General features: G+C 35.4%; 4 protein-coding genes and 1 long non-coding RNA gene across 6 annotated transcripts; 2 read left to right on the top strand and 3 right to left on the bottom strand.

Moving 5' to 3' along the window:
* Window positions 1-713: 713 nt before the first annotated feature.
* LOC123196095 (ubiquinol oxidase 3, mitochondrial-like) lies at window positions 714-2,171 on the top strand. The gene is made up of 4 exons (XM_044609975.1): window positions 714-1,128; window positions 1,211-1,339; window positions 1,414-1,902; window positions 1,983-2,171. Exons 1-4 carry the CDS (start codon window positions 820-822, stop codon window positions 2,040-2,042), a joined length of 987 nt encoding a protein of 328 aa, XP_044465910.1. The 5' UTR covers window positions 714-819; the 3' UTR covers window positions 2,043-2,171.
* A 1,153-nt stretch (window positions 2,172-3,324) lies between these two features.
* LOC123196741 (ubiquinol oxidase 2, mitochondrial-like) lies at window positions 3,325-5,400 on the top strand. The gene is made up of 4 exons (XM_044610843.1): window positions 3,325-3,889; window positions 3,982-4,110; window positions 4,578-5,066; window positions 5,155-5,400. Exons 1-4 carry the CDS (start codon window positions 3,563-3,565, stop codon window positions 5,212-5,214), a joined length of 1,005 nt encoding a protein of 334 aa, XP_044466778.1. The 5' UTR covers window positions 3,325-3,562; the 3' UTR covers window positions 5,215-5,400.
* Window positions 5,401-5,647: 247 nt separating this feature from the next.
* On the bottom strand, window positions 5,648-8,054 carry LOC123196740 (protein CYCLOPS-like). Its single transcript, XM_044610841.1, has 7 exons — window positions 7,985-8,054; window positions 7,156-7,844; window positions 7,035-7,078; window positions 6,887-6,932; window positions 6,659-6,704; window positions 6,406-6,534; window positions 5,648-6,263 (listed from the first exon to the last, which is right to left on the bottom strand). Exons 1-7 carry the CDS (start codon window positions 8,011-8,013, stop codon window positions 6,140-6,142), a joined length of 1,107 nt encoding a protein of 368 aa, XP_044466776.1. The 5' UTR covers window positions 8,014-8,054; the 3' UTR covers window positions 5,648-6,139.
* A 40-nt stretch (window positions 8,055-8,094) lies between these two features.
* Window positions 8,095-8,772, bottom strand: LOC123196742. The gene is made up of 3 exons (XR_006497731.1): window positions 8,715-8,772; window positions 8,270-8,410; window positions 8,095-8,166 (listed from the first exon to the last, which is right to left on the bottom strand). It is a non-coding gene; the product is annotated as an uncharacterized LOC123196742 (long non-coding RNA).
* A 1,453-nt stretch (window positions 8,773-10,225) lies between these two features.
* LOC123196953 (ATP-dependent Clp protease proteolytic subunit 4, chloroplastic-like) lies at window positions 10,226-14,926 on the bottom strand. Of its 2 annotated transcripts, none has more exons than XM_044611115.1 (3): window positions 14,454-14,926; window positions 13,686-14,188; window positions 10,226-10,731 (listed from the first exon to the last, which is right to left on the bottom strand). In XM_044611115.1, exons 1-2 carry the CDS (start codon window positions 14,840-14,842, stop codon window positions 13,705-13,707), a joined length of 873 nt encoding a protein of 290 aa, XP_044467050.1. In that variant the 5' UTR covers window positions 14,843-14,926; the 3' UTR covers window positions 10,226-10,731; window positions 13,686-13,704. The 2 variants fall into 2 exon arrangements, with proteins under 2 accessions (XP_044467050.1, XP_044467049.1); XM_044611114.1 differs by lacking the exon at window positions 10,226-10,731 and adding an exon at window positions 11,708-12,084 and having other exon boundaries at window positions 14,454-14,924.
* Between the last annotated feature and the right edge of the window lie 1,481 nt (window positions 14,927-16,407).

Genomic DNA, 16,407 nt, shown 5'->3' with positions numbered 1-16,407 from the left:
TTACTTTTTTTTTTTTATTGTGGGTATTCAAACTTAAATAGTGAATATAATTGGTATAATCAAATTGACCTAGTCAAATTCATTAAATGAAATAAGATCGATGGAAATGTCAACGTCAGAAAATAAGATGGTGGGAAGATTGGTTGATGGCATGAATGATATGCGATCATCAGATATTGAAAAAAAAATCCAAAATTTTTTTTAAAAAAATATAACTTCTCAAAATTTAATTATAAAAAAAAAAAGTTAGTTTTATAAATTAAAAGAGAAAAATAATATAAATTTTTTAAGTTTTAAAGTTTAACGATAAAACGATGGTTTTATCATTGTTAACAAAAGTTAAGGTGTTTGAATTTTTGAAATATTATGGGTATGTTGAGTTTAGGGTAAAATTTGGGTGGGAGATAGTTCTTTGGTCAATTATAAGAACATTAAGAGTCTGGCCGGTCCTACATTTGAGCAACCAGGAAGGAACCAGGGCAGTACAGTCAATGTCTAAAGCAATCAGGATTGACCTTTACCCTAAGTTATAAAAGTCAATTGCACTAACGAAATGGAAAACTCCAATCACTCCATGACTAATCAATACCCTATTATTGAATGTGATGTCAATGGTCCACAATTATTGGAACGTGTCCAAGAAGGACTTTCAACCGTTCACACCTTCTTCCTTTCCAATCTGTTAACATAAATTGTTAGGGTTACCAATTAGTACTCATAACATAAATACCAATCTTCCATCTTCAATTTACAGAGAAAAAAAAATCTTGCCTTCGAGTTTCAGATTTTTTCCATTTTTACATCTCAAAAGCTTTGAAAATGAATCATCAAGCGGCAGCAAAATTATCCAGGTCGATTATATCTCAACTGGGTACTCGCAGCTTCTCGACAGCATCAGTAAGCTCTTCTGAAACCGCCCAAGCCTTTGCCAGACTGAGGCCGGCATTCATTATTCGGAATCTGAGTACTTCAGCTTCCCCCGGTGGCTCGCCAAAGGACGAGAAAAATAACTCTGTCAGCTCCGAGGACAAGTCGCCGAACGATAAGATCATTGCGAGCTATTGGGGCGTGGCGCCCGCTAATCTGACTAAAGAAGATGGTTCAGCCTGGAAATGGAATTGCTTCAGGGTGAGTGTGTTTGTAATTATAGTTTAATTAATTTCTGGAACAAATTATGTGGCAAAATTTTAACATGCTTCAAATTTTACAGCCCTGGGAGACCTACACAGCTGACGTCTCCATTGATGTAACAAAGCACCATAAACCTGAAAACTTCAGGGATAAATTTGCTTATTGGACTGTCCAGAGTCTCAAATACCCAACTCATTTATTCTTTCAGGTATTTATATGATAACCCTAAAGTTTCAATGTTAATTTTTCATGGTGAAAAATTCTAACTTGGAAATGCTGCAGAGGCGCCACATGTGCCACGCAATGCTACTAGAGACCGTGGCGGCGGTTCCCGGAATGGTCGGAGGGATGCTTTTGCACTGCAAATCGCTGCGGCGATTCGAGCATAGCGGCGGATGGATAAAAGCTCTACTTGAAGAAGCTGAAAACGAGCGCATGCATTTGATGACATTCGTAGAATTGGCGAAGCCTGCGTGGTATGAACGGGCTCTTGTTTTTGCAGTTCAGGGAGTGTTTTTCAATGCATATTTTCTGGCGTATTTAGCTTCTCCAAAGCTGGCTCACCGCATAGTGGGCTACTTGGAAGAAGAAGCAGTTATATCTTACAGTGAATTCCTCAAGGATTTGGACAATGGTAGCTTTGAAAACGTCCCGGCTCCAGCAATCGCCATTGATTATTGGCGTATGCCACCGGATTCCACTCTCCGAGATGTTGTTGTGGTCATCAGAGCCGATGAGGCTCATCACCGCGACCTTAACCACTATGCATCGGTAAAGCAAGAACCCCGGTGAATTTTCTTTATCTTTTTCTTTTTTCAATGCATTGACTGACTTTGTAATCTCCATTGCAGGATATTCAATGTCAAGGACATGAGCTCAAGGACGCTCCAGCTCCAATTGGATATCATTAAATTGATCCAAATGCCCAAGAACTATTTATTATGGAAAAAATCTTATGCCTTGAATAAAGTTTTGTGTTTGTAAATTAATTATAATTTGTATGAAAATTGATTTATTTAATTTAAACTATTTTATAAAAATTGTTTTAGTCTATTGCAATGCCATCTTAACATGTAAACCTTTGGAACATCTTACAAATGCGCTTACACTAAGATAATTACAATTAGTCCTCTTAACAGTTAATTAATTAAGTGCCTAGTGTGATTTAGACAGCACCAGCCCGTGCCGCCATGCCATGCCAGGCAATGCCAACCCACAAAATTTTAAGGATGGGGGCATGACCCACAACAAAATAGGTTATGCTTCTGTGAGAATTTTGGTAAACTATGCTAACTCTAAACATTTTCATTAATAATATGAATACACAGTTTGGAGATTGTAATTTGATACCTAAATAATATAATTATATAATTAAATATAATTTTATTTTTAATTTAAAATTACTTAATTATATAATAATATATCATATAAATATTTAATTATATATTTAAATTTATTTATACTAATTTTATTACACTATAAAATTCTCGCACAATCCATTTTATTTACGGGCCTTGGCATGCCCAGTGTTGGCCACCTCTCATTTGTGTACTAATTTTCCCACCTGGTTCGTGTCAGGTCAATGAAAAGCTACTTTAATTTTCATTGGCAACCACACCAGAAATTTCCATGGTTAATTAAAAGGTCGAAAGACTTGTTCCCACTTTAAGGAACAGTAAAATCATAAAATCATATCTTCTTAATTTTAAAAATTTAAATATTTATTTATAAAATAATTTTTTATTAAAAATCTAAATTAATATTAAAAATAAAATCATTATTTATTAATAAATTTTAAAATTTTAAAATTTTATCATATTTTTTAAATTTAAAAACCTCATAATTTTACCTCTAATTTCAATTAATATCTTTAATAAAAGTTGTCACAGGAACGAATATCTAAATTTTTCAGGGGTGAGAACTAGTCTTTTTGGCCTAATTAAAACTAGTCATATGGCCAAGACATGACCACGTTGAATGGGACCTGGCTGATTAAGGTGGCTCAATTTGGGTCAATAAATAAGCCGGTCAATTGACCCCATTTGTCAATCTCACCCCACGCCAGTTGGAATCATAGGACGCCAACCAATACACGTTTCTTCCTTTTCCATTTCCATATTAAATTCAATTTTCTTTTTCCGTCTCTTCTTGATCCCCAAGAAACTTCCAATTCAATGCACTAGACTTGTTCTCCAAGAAATACTGGAACCACCAACGCGCCGCCACCAAATTTTACGGAATTAAAAATCTTCCTCTCCAGAAATTTCTTTACGAGTTCATCTTTATCACATTTCCACGTTGGCATCTTAATTGGCTACTATAAAACATAAATTAAACCTCCCTTAAACCCATCGTCATATAGCTGAGAAACAGTCAAAATTCCATCAAAAAATCCTCTGATTTTAATTGTTTCTGATCTCTGAATTTGAAGATGCTGAGCGGTGGGAGCAAATTATTGGGTAATTCCATGGTGGCTGTGTTGGGTCCTCGTTTATTCTCCTCTGTAACCACTCGTGTGGTGTACGGTGAGCCGGTGGCAACTGGGATCCTTACTGGTTACAAGCTTGGGGTTGTTGGCGTGAGAAACAGAAGCACTTTGGCTTTGGGTGAGAAGGAGCAGGAGGAGAAGAAACAGGCGACGGAAACAGCCGGTGACGGTAACAATGATGAAGAGAAAAGGATCGTGAGTTACTGGGGCGTGGAAGCTCCGAAGGTCACTAAAGAAGATGGAACTGAGTGGCGATGGAGCTGCTTTAAGGTACACAGATTAGATCCTTCATCTTCTGTTTCAGTTTCTGCAATTTTTTTATTAAATATTTATGAATTAATTATGTTTATCATGTGGTGCAGCCATGGGAGACTTACAAAGCTGATTTATCAATTGATCTGAAGAAACACCATGCGCCTGCAACATTTATGGACAAAATGGCTTTCTGGACCGTCAAATCTCTAAGATGGCCAACAGATTTGTTCTTTCAGGTAATATCCACTATAATTCCCGAAAGAATGTAATGATATAACCATAGATCATAAATGGAAACGTTAAAACGTACATCAACTGATTTTTTAGTCATAGTTGGAGAAGTTGGAGATGGAGAAAAGGCAAGTTTTAACATACTAGAGAGCAGAGGAGATGACCTTCATATGTCGGGGAGGAGACAAAATTAGAGTTAGGATTCCAAATTATGAAAGAGTGAAATATAAAATTAATTAAAAAATAAGGAAAAGAAGCGTGATTCTTCTTTCTGAAATATGTTTACAATTTTTTTATATTTCCGAATCAGGGTTTTTATCGGTTTCGGAATGTTTCGAAATCGGACAGGTTTCCGTGTGTTTCTGTGCTTCTTAGATCCAGGACTTAGCAATACATAACTATTCTGTTTATTTATGTCAGGGTTCGTCTAGTAAACTACTTTTTAACTACTTTTCTTTGCTTTCACGTACAGAGGAGATATGGATGCCGGGCAATGATGCTTGAAACGGTGGCGGCGGTGCCCGGGATGGTGGGGGGCTTGCTGTTACACTGCAAGTCACTGAGGAAATTCGAGCACAGCGGGGGCTGGATCAAGGCGCTTTTGGAAGAAGCTGAAAACGAGAGAATGCATCTAATGACATTCATGGAGGTCGCACAGCCCAGATGGTACGAGAGGGCTCTGGTTTTTACCGTCCAAGGCGTGTTCTTCAACGCCTACTTCTTGGGCTATTTGATTTCTCCGAAATTCGCCCATCGCATGGTAGGGTACCTTGAAGAAGAAGCAATTCACTCTTACACAGAGTTCCTCAAAGAATTGGACAAAGGTAACATTGAAAATGTTCCAGCTCCTGCAATCGCCATAGATTACTGGCGCCTGCCGCCGGACTCCACTCTTCGTGATGTTGTGATGGTGGTGAGAGCCGATGAGGCTCATCACAGAGATGTCAATCACTTTGCATCTGTAAGCCATAAATTTGATTTAACTGATAATTCAGGTGAATATTAGTGTTAATTATTGATTATTAATGGAGTTAAATTTGGATTTGCAGGATATACATTATCAAGGCCGCGAACTGAGGGAGTCGCCAGCGCCAATTGGGTATCACTAAAATGCTCAAATATCATAGAGAATAAGGATGTTCTTTGTGTAGTAATGACTGCGATGTAAAAAGTATGGGAGTTTTTCCATAAATTAGACTGTTTTACCAGTTGAAACAGTCTATTGAAACTAAAATAATTTTGATAATGAAACAATTTATATTACAATGTAAATAACAAATTAATTTAACTTTTTATGTCGTTGTATTGTAAAATTTTGTTTTGATTAAACTTACAGAAAGAATATTTAAAAAATAACTAGCTAACGATAAGCTATTCAATCAATCAAGGATTAGACGTGTTGTTTATTTGAAATAGTAGTCCAAGATATTGGTAGATGTTTAATCATTTAAGTACAAGTAGGAGAAATCTACGTAGCAGGAAGAAGGGAAAGATTTGAAATTTTCATACAGCTTTTTCGGCTAAAGTGGTTTCATCATCAAGAGCTGGGTGGCTATATTTTGATTCTCCAGGAAAACTGGAACCCTGATACATTAAATCAAAGTTTTTGCAGCATACTGCCAAACTCTATCAGCAAGAGAAATTGGTTTAAGAACAAATTCGTAGATGCTTGTTGGCTTCAAGAGGATGAAAGCTTTTGCTTGATGAGATGAATTTCCCAACAAATTGGAGTTTGGAACTTGCTACTAAAACCAATAATACGGTTTGATCTTTCCAAAATCTACTATAACCAAAGTTAGAGATTGGATTACTACCCATAAGGATGTTCTTTTAATGTATTTACCAAACAAGCCATCCTGCCTATACAGAATACAGATACATCAAGGGCAGGCTTTTCGTCTTTCTTTTGCCTGTTCATTTGCATGTTGGTCCTCGATACCTGAACTGGATCTCTGGAACCTTCGAAATTGTAACCTATAATTAGCTTGCTGCTAAAACATATGTGGAGCCGGAGTAGACTAATATTAGTCAGTTCTACATCTTTCCCGTTTCTGAGATGATCCGTTCAATCTCTTCCAGGAGACGCTCCTTTTCATCCATCAATTCTTCATTCTGCTTCTGAAGTTCTTCTATCTGCTTAGTCTGTTCAGAATCCTTCCTGAAAATTTATAGTACAACTCTTGGTTCATAAACCAGAATGCTTTTGTTCATTATTTAAAGCAAAGAGGAGCATGGAGATCTAAAGACGATTATTTTGTTAATATTGGATGGAGTTTTTCAGAGTAAGCAAATTTAATTACCTGTTCATGAAAGACAAGTTAAGTTTAAGTGATCGCACTTCCTTTTCAAGATTTTCACACCGCTTCAAGACTGACTGCATATCAGATGGAATCGCTGGTGTTAAATTCCTTTCCTTTGCCTCTGCCATCCTACATCACCAATCCATGAAATATAAGTAAAATGAAAAATATACGGAACTTTGGAGTATGGAAGAACAAGTTATTATGCAAGGAAGAGGATAATCTCCTCAAGTTATGGAAAGGATTTACATACTTTCTTGACCGCTCCACCCTCCGCTTTTTCGTGGGGTCTCCCTTGTCTGCTGCATAGTTTTAGTTGGTCAGAGAGATTATACAATTCTTTTTTTTTTTGGGTAAGTAACCATTCATCTTATATTTTTTGAAGTAATTATTTTCCAAATAGATTACTTGAATCCAGGATCAATGGATGAATAGGAAAGCTAAATTTTCATACACGTGAAGTCTAACCATAACTTATTACCTGAACCAGCTGAAGTCACAGATCCAGATCGAGCGAGTTCTCCCCTCTGCTAAACATTCCAAAACAAGAATTAAAGCAAACTGGAAATCAGTAAAATCTTGCAGGTTTTAAAGAAAAATTGTCCTCATTGTCCAGGGGTGGAGAATACCTTTCGGTCATCTTTCAAATTGTCGATTATTCGTTCGCGGATATCTGCAGTTTAAGAAAGAATATACTATCAAACTTTGTGACATAAGGCATTTCATCATCAGTATGTAAACGGTATGTACCTTTTGCTTTAGAGCCATTTTCTATGCTTATGGAGTTTCCAGCTTGTCTTCTGGAGCTCTCACAGATGCTTAGAGTTTGACCTGAGTTGCTAGGACCATCACATACTTCAAAGCCAGATGAGATTACTGGTGCAGCTGCAGAAGATTCACTCTGAGAAGGCTCCCGAGAAACAGTGCTCAACTGAATTGCGTGTGTAGGATTTACAAAACCTTCCAAATCAAGATCCAGAGATCCTTGAATTCCTTGTAGAACTGGAGGATTCTTCACTTGGCCAGCAGACAATTCTTGAAAAGCTCCAGGCATTTCGTGAATTTGATTTACATGTCTTTGACTGAAACTAGTATGGATGATAACTTCTTGAGCAGGATTATATATCCCATTTGAGCATTCCTCGGCAGTTTCTTTCTCAGTCTGGTTATTCAGTTTCTTGCGTTCTAAGGTACCCTTTAGCATACTTACAACAGAGGATACTTGATCAACATTACCCATTTTCAGAGTGTTGAATATGGATGAGGAGGAATCGTACGGGGACATGAATGAGCCTATTTGATTGGGAACCTCACACATAGGAAGATCACTGAAACTACTTGGATCTGCAAATTCTTCTTTCATTTTGTTGGGGCCATACCGCGAAGCATTGTGCATAGCTTCCACACCTAGAGTTGTTTGCATAGCAGCGTACCTCCTCCTACAAAAAGAGCATTATATCAAATCAAGCAAGGTGAAGTTGAAATGCAAAATTGAATCCAAAATAGATAATTTCTCAATCTTCATTATATCAAAGGAAGTGTTTGAATTCTGTAAGCATTTGTTGGATAACAATAATACCGCAATTCAGAGGATCGACTTCTTGTCATTGGTTGAGAACTGTGAAACCAGGCCTGCACAGAAGTCGAGATGCATCAGAAGATCTTTAATCTTTCCGAAACTGATATTTCCTAGTAGTTAGACATGAGCAAACCTTGGCTAAATATAAATTACTAGCCTGGAGTCCTCTCTCAACTGCATTCCTGTTGAAAATGGAGACCAAATATGGGGACTTTTTTTCATTACACAAATTAATAGTAGGCATTGAAATTAAAAGAACAGATCTTGGAAGCATGTGATGATTACCGCACTGAATGCTGATTAAGATCACCCGAGATTTCTTCAGCCTGAGGCTCGTTCTGTGAAAATAAAACATCATTGCTTTTTATTTTCTGCAGCATAGTTCCATGTTGGTGATTAGACAAATTGTTTAGCTCTGTGGATATCCTGAAATCATTCAAAGTAAACATGTTTTAAAATATGATACAAAACATTATGATTAATTCTTGAAGAAATTCTGAGATTTAGTGTCGAATCAATTTAAAAGCTGAGAATTTGATTTCTAAAGCTAAGGAGTTTTTTTTAAATCTTCTTCCAAGTTGCCCTCAAACAATCAAAAAACAGGTCTATGAATCTTTTTTCTATGCCCAAGGGGGGATCCAGCTCAAGTAAAGTTTTCTTGTATTAAAAAAAAAAAATCTCCGATGGTTTGCTGCCTTATTTAAGGAAATTTACTCTTGAATCTACTCACCTTCTTGATGCATGTCGTGTTCGATGTGCTATGCTTGATGAATTGTGGCCATGATTCTGCAAATTCAATAGTACCAATTGAACAATAAACAATTCATTCAGAAAAACAAATTTGTACATATGGGCAATATAATTCCTATATTATGAAAACCCAATTAAAAAGAATTGCATATCAACTTGCCTCTCCATTAATGAGCCAGCTTTTGAAGAGCTCTTCACTATCAGTTCTTAAAGTCTGAGAAATATTTTTAAACCCTAGCATTTCCATAGTTGGAGCAGGCATTCCAATGGAAGTCTCCATTAACGACTTCAAAAACATCTCCTCGCTTGAGTTCCTATACAGCTCTGAAAACCCTCTTTCCTCAGCCTCCATTAAACCCTTCTCCCCCTCACTCCTCTGAACCATCTATCACTTGAGGAAAAAAAAAAACAAACCACCCTAAAATCTCTCCATTTTCTCAAAACAAAAAACAAAAACACAGAGAACCCAAGTTGAAGATGGTGCTGAAAATTAATCTGCTTTCACTCAGTTGACCATTATACGCGTATTCTCATACTTTAGAAAAATGTTAAGCATCTAGCAGGCATGAATTTTCAGCTTTATTTTTTGATTCTTTAAACTATATGTTTGTCTTTTCTGTTAATTTCTGAGGCTTTCAACGGTCGGAAATTGGCGGCAAAATTACACCCTCAATTTCACATTAGATTTTATATTAAAATTGTAGTCGTTGAATCCCTTAATTGTTTATTAATTATTTCTTAATCACCAAATTGCGTGATTAATATAAATTAATTATCATGAATAAATAAAGATAAAATATTGCAAAAAATAATCCTTTGTGTTAACATCAGTCCACGCCACCATAAAAGCGAACGACGTAAGTTTTCAATAAGAGAAATTAATTAAAAAAATAATTTTTGAAGAGGCTATCCAAAAAGAATTCAAACATGACTGCCATGCCTGTATCTTTATTATAAACTATCTAAAATAAATAAAAAATACTGTCAACCTCGACATGCAAATGGGCTAATTATGTGGGTCGTTAAATTAATCATCATTAAATATTATTTTATTTTTAATTTAAAATTATCTGATAATAATATTATATTTATATATTTATGTATTAAAAATATATTCGAAAAAAATAAATAGCTTTAACTGGTTGAGATCAGTAAATAAAAATGTATTATTTCAAGTTTATGGCACAACAAATTACGTAATTGCAGATAATTCCATGTAATTACAGAGCTTACTGAGTAATGTTGGCCGGCAATATTTGTAATTACTTTAATCAATAACGACTCATGTAATATTAATACATTTTTTATTTTACAGTTAATTAAACTCTGTTTTTTTCTCCTTGAATTCTTAGATTCCCAGACCAGAACTATTATTTTTAAAATTTTTCACTTTATATAAAAATTTAGTTCAAATTGTTTCCTTCCTCTCACTTGTTTGTTAAATTATATATGGTAAATAATTTCAACAATCATTTTTATATAAGACTGAGATTAAATAAAGCCAACCGGATTTATAATTTTTGGCCGGTTTGGAAGCAGGGTTTTGACCCATGACAGGATATATATATATGAAAATCTCCGCAATGTTTTCTAGTCCCAACATGGCGAAACATCCATATTGTCACATACTCTTTCACTTGAAACTCATCATCCTTTGCAAATTGCGACCATCCATTGTTAAGGACATAGTAATTTTCGTCAGGCCTAAGAAGGAAAACCATCTGATACTTCCTCCCATAAAATATTATATGGATCTACAGGAATTCCATGACGAATATTCTCACGTCCATTCAAGAGAGGAAGCAAGCATTCTTCGACGTCAGATTTGTATAGGAACAATTCACTTTTTGTCAATTCCTTCCCAAAAGGTTTACTGCAATTGCTATTTTCAATCATCCCTTCCAAGCCTAACACTTTTGGAATTCTTGGAGGCTCGTATTCTCCATCACTATCACCATGAACGAACCTATCCAATGCTGTTTCCCAATCCATTTTTCCTGAAACAAATACAACAATATTTAGTTACCAAGTATTACATAATTGTTCCAAAAGGTTAAAAAAGGAAAACAGATCAATGCTATTGAGGGTTTTCAAAAGATTTAACTTGATATTGTAATGCTTACCTATTAGGGTCAGAAATTGCACAAGTCAAGATGAAAACCAGTTTGAGTCGTTAAATACTATTATCGACATTATTTATATTGTCAAATTCTCCGTCAAAAAGGAAATCATTCAGAATTCTTGATTAAAAAACCCTAAAACATAACCAAAGTTAAATAGAAAAATCCCATTATTCAAAATCATAATCTTGTTCATAATAGGAAAAAAAATAAAGGAATTGTGCTTTCCAATATCAATCTTCTTGATTGAAAAAAGATATGTCCATATTTTCTTTCCCTTTTAAACTCTAATTGTTAAGATTGCTTATAATCACACAAGATTTTGTCCTTGATCTAAAGATTTACCCTGATTAAGTAGTTAAAACCCAATAGTGAGCAAATAAATATACTTTCCCATTTAAACTCAACAAATCTTTTGAGGCTTGAGAAAAATTCAAGTTGGAAGGTTACTCTAATTCTCTCGACAAGAATCATGGGTTAGAAAATCTGTCAATTTTCTATTAAATCAATGTTGTAGCAGCAACCAAACCGGTTTGTAAAACTAATAAAATTTTGAGTTCTATTAAATTTGACTGGAAAAAATAAAAAATAACATTATATAATGTTTTAAGCCCGCGACCCAAGCCAGACCCTCCGACACGGCCCACTGCTGTGTTTACTCGATGTGCATGACTTTTTGAAAGCATGAAAAGTGACAGTTCAAAACTGTTGGCCTAAATATATCAATAGGACTGTAGAATGTAGACTTACACAAGAAAAAAATCCCCAAAGATATATAAGCAATGACCAAAAATCACAAAACAAAAGATGAGGCATCAAAATTTCTCAAAAAAAGCAAAAATCTAACAGTAAATGCAAGGCCAAAATAATTTGTCAATTACAGATTGAAGTTTATGTATAGCAGTATAGGCATTTACTTTATCTGCAAGAATTGTCACAAAGCTGTCAAAGATCTTTTCATTTTGGCTCACAAGCAGGCAAACATGTTTGAATAGATGACCTGATATTGCAGGTGGCAAAGATAGAAAGTGCAAAGCTATTCTCAAACAATCTCTAGTCAACAAAAATGAATCGGAACAATCATAAACCAATCTAACTAAGCATTGCTTCCAAGTACTGCAGTAGGTCATCCCAGTCAATTTTTAGGAGAGCCAATTACCATTCACCCAAATTTGCAGGAAATACATGAGACTACAGCTAGCTGAAGAATCCATTGATTGATTTATAGACCTAGAAGAAAAAAAGGAGGAAAAGAACTTTCTGTCACATGCAATTTCAAGAAATTTGAAACAAGTGAAAACATCACAACAACAATACAGCCACCAAAACAACTAATAATAGAACTAGCAACTATAATAATAATGATACACAGCTATCCAAAATTTTATACATGACACCAAATACTGGGAACTAGAACTTTGTAATAATTTGTACAATTACAAGAAAAAAGTCAACAATCAAACTTCTTCAGACGATCATAAAGCAATCAAAATAACATATATATCCCTCTCTCTTAATTTTCAGACATAGGAATTGTAGATTTTAATTTTAGACTACGTAGAAGCTAAACCATAGTTTTATGATCATGATTTTACCCTTAATATCACTACAAAATAAACCATGTAGTGGAATGGGGAACAAGGATGATGATTATGTGTTTTTAATTTTTCCCAGCTTTTTTTGAGAGTAGATAATAACATTACGCATTAGCTGCAAGGATCATGATTCTAGCTTCAAATTCCACAGTCAATGAACAAAGCAACAACATCTGATAGAGGAAATTTGCCACTATGTAGTAACTTTGTGGATAGTGAGACTGACAGAAGAGATAGTGAGTAAATGGGAATTGCATGCCCAAAGGGTAATTTACAAGAAGATAGAATACCCACAAGGTAATGACCTTTGTCTTTATCCCTATGAATTTATACAAAACATGAAGGGTGATATGCCTCTTTATTTCAGCATTATTAGCAGGACCGATGAATATATATGGGCAACATATTCCAGGTGTTTCAAGAAGAAATACTTCACTAAATCCCTCAAACTGTAGAATATGACAAACAATTTTCAAAGGACAAATTCAGTACATCAAGGTGCTATTACGTGAGAAAATTGCACCATAATAGCTGGTACCATTCTCACAGCCAGCTTTAGAATTAAGAAACCTATGCAGCAAGGAGACAAAACCTGTCAAGAATTTTAACACTCTAAACATGATGGTAAATAATTTTCATCTAGAATAGAAACAACATATATGTTAGATTAAGATTCAGACAACTTTCAGTGAATTTCTCATGGTTAAGGTTCCTGAGTGACCACACACTAAACTAAAGTTAGCAAACCACATGAAAATGGATGGGGGCCAGTTGTCATCCACAGAATTTCAGAAACAGAAAACATAGGTGCAGTGGGGGTTTATCCAGTACTTTCTTAAATCCTGCCACAGCATTCATAACTTTTTCCTTAAGAGAAATAAATCAATGACATCTTAACTTTCATATTGGTCAAGACAAGCTTGTATATAAATAGATGTTATGACCATATATCGATACGAGACACCATAAACTAAAATTGTCTATATCAGAGAAGTTATTTATTCAGAACTGTCTTATGCATAACTCTTAGAAAAAGCAAAATATGAAGACACTTTTAGAAGTCCTTGGCATACTCCCCAGATTTTTATTAACAAATCACAGTAAATAACTTCCCTATAAAAAGCATCACCTTCTTAAAGCTCATTCCAATAAAATAGGTAGAAAACAAAGAAAATTAGAATTATGCACAAATTATAGCCCAAATGCACAGGAAAAAAGGTTGAAAATATATCATACCACTAAAAAACACTCCATGCTAGTAAATTTCATCATCAGGAACATCTGGTGTCAAGTATTTCCTTGGATCTTTACTAATTTCCTCGTAATTGAAGTTTGGTTTGACCTTATCTGGAACAGGCACCAAAGGAATGATGCTATCTCTATCAATAACTCCATCGATAATTCCATATTCAACCGCTTCAATTGGAGACATGTATCGATCCCTATCAATCTCCTTTTGCACTTGTTCGAAAGGACGACCAGTGAAACCAGATATAATTCTGGTAATATTATTCTTGTTATGCATAATTTCTTTCGCTTGAATTTCCACATCAATTGCTTGCCCACTAGCCCCTCCAAGAGGCTGATGAATCATAATTCGCGTGTTGGGCATTGCAAGACGCTTTCCTTTGGTGCCACCACCAAGAATTATCGAAGCAGTTGATGCTGCAATGCCAAGTGCAACTGTGGACACGTCAGCTCTCACCAGCTGCACCACATCATATATAGCCATTGTGGCACTGCCATACATAAACCAAATAAATTAAGGATTTTGTTTTCAAAAACAAGGATAAAAGAAACCTTATGAAAACTCTTTTGGTTGAAATGAATTAAAATCTTTTCAACACGGTTTTTGAATGCAATCCTAAAAATTAGTGAAATTACAAACTATTCGTTTTCTATGGAGTTTAACGAAGATAAAAATCATAATACCTAAGAATATCGAACACATTTTCTAAAATTCATCCAATTATGAATTGAAATAAAAAAAGAAAAAATATTTACCTCAGAGAGCCGCCAGGAGAATTGACGAAAAGTCTGATATCTTTGGTAGGGTCCTGAGCGTCAAGTAACAGAAGCTGACTAATAATGGCATCAGCTACGAAATCGTCTATTTGGTTACCCAAAAAGACGATTCTCTCTCTGAGAAGGAGGCCCATGGCGTCACCCTCTGCGCCTCGCATGGCGGTGGCCGGGGTCTGAGGAGAAGAAGATAAATGCACATGTTGATGTTGCTCTGGAAGCGCTAGGGTTTTAGCGAATAACTTCGGGGTTTTACGAGAAGAAATGGGTTTGAAAGAGAGAGAAAATGAATTGGAGCGAAGCGAGGAAGTTGGTTTAGAAATAGAAAATAACTGAGGAGATAATGGCGAAGAAAGCGAAAGCAAGTCCATGCTTAGCCTTAGAAACTTGAACAAACTTTGGGAAAGGTAACCTGAAGACGACGACTTTTTCTGCGAACTCTTCTACTGAGGTTCGGGTATAAAAAGGATCAGATTAGACCCGCCCGCCCGAATTAAAATTCATAGGACAAGTCGGTTCGGGTCTAGATTCTAGAAATATCAACCCATTTGAACATTTTCAATGGCTAAAAGTTTTATCCAAACTTCGATGAAATCACATTGCCACCCTTTAGGATAGAAAAGTTCATTTCTTACTCAATCTTCCACTCCCATTAATGATATTTTATTTCTTCCTTTCTTTCCCTTTGTCTTCTTCTTTTTTTCACCTTTTTTTGGAATTGAATCTCCCTTTCAATTATGTAAATGAACTTTTTAAACCGTTTCATTTGAAAAGTTAACAAGATAAAATAAATACACGAAGACACTTATTTTAAGCTCAAAACGATTATTCTTCCTCCAATGAAGACTTCTTTGCCACTTTCTTGTATTTTTCTTAATCTCTCTTTCCATTAATAGTTTTTAGGGAATAATTTATATGTTTTGTTGATTTTATTCATGAATTTCTTTTACAGAACAAAAAGTGATTTGTAAAATGGTTATGCAAATTGGGAAAGTGAAGAGATTTGTAATCTCAGATATATTGTCAATTTCCTTTAAATGATAGTTTGATTTTTCATCCACTAACACTAGAAGAATAACCAATTAAATTAGATGATAAGTGAGAATGTGAGTTTTTTAAGTTGAACATGAAATATTGTTTTTGGGGCAAAGGACTATTTCCCACCCATGTTTTAGGCCGATCTCAAACTCATACTCACGGGAGATGAAAATCCAGTTTTTCCACCCATAACCAAACTGCTGTCCAATTTATCAGTTAGGGGCAGGGTAAAATCAATATTTTACTGTTTAAAACCTTAAAACTTTAAAATTTCACTATTTTCCCCTTAAAGTTTTAAAAACTGCAACTAAACCAATCCCCAAAGTTTAAAAAGTTTAATTTCACCCCTAGGGTTTGCTTCCTTCTCCGGCCACCACCGACGACCGACGTATTCCATCGATCTCACATCTTTGACTACAAAGGACGACCCTTTATCTCCCAGATCTGGACGACGAAGTGTCGTCTTTTGTCATTTGGGTGGAGCAACGAAGAGAGGGTGGTGCGACGAAAAGATCTCTGTCTCTTCGTTGCATTGTGCGACGAAGTGCGACGAGGAGATGAAGTTCTCTTCGTCACACCACCGTCGTCGCACCAGGAGAAGAAGGAGGTTGGTGATGACGTCGGAAGATGAAATTGAAGAACGGGGGTGAAACTGCTATTTTTGAAAGTTATGGGGGATGGCTGCTTTTTGAAAAATATGAAAACCCTAGGTTTGGGGGTAAAAATGTTAGTTTTCAAAGTTTAAAAACTTTGGTTAAAGATGAAATTTAGTTTCTAAAACCTAAAGGGGGTGAAAAGTAATTAACTTTATAACTTTTTAATATAAATAGTAAAATGTCGATTTGCCTCTATCCCTAACTGAGAAATTGGACAGCAGTTTGGTCATGGGTGGGAAAAT

This window comes from Mangifera indica, chromosome 14, assembly GCF_011075055.1.
Source record: "Mangifera indica cultivar Alphonso chromosome 14, CATAS_Mindica_2.1, whole genome shotgun sequence".
NCBI lineage: Eukaryota > Viridiplantae > Streptophyta > Magnoliopsida > Sapindales > Anacardiaceae > Mangifera > Mangifera indica.
Note: the sequence above shows the minus strand (reverse complement) of the source record. Positions and strands in the feature narration are given on the sequence as shown.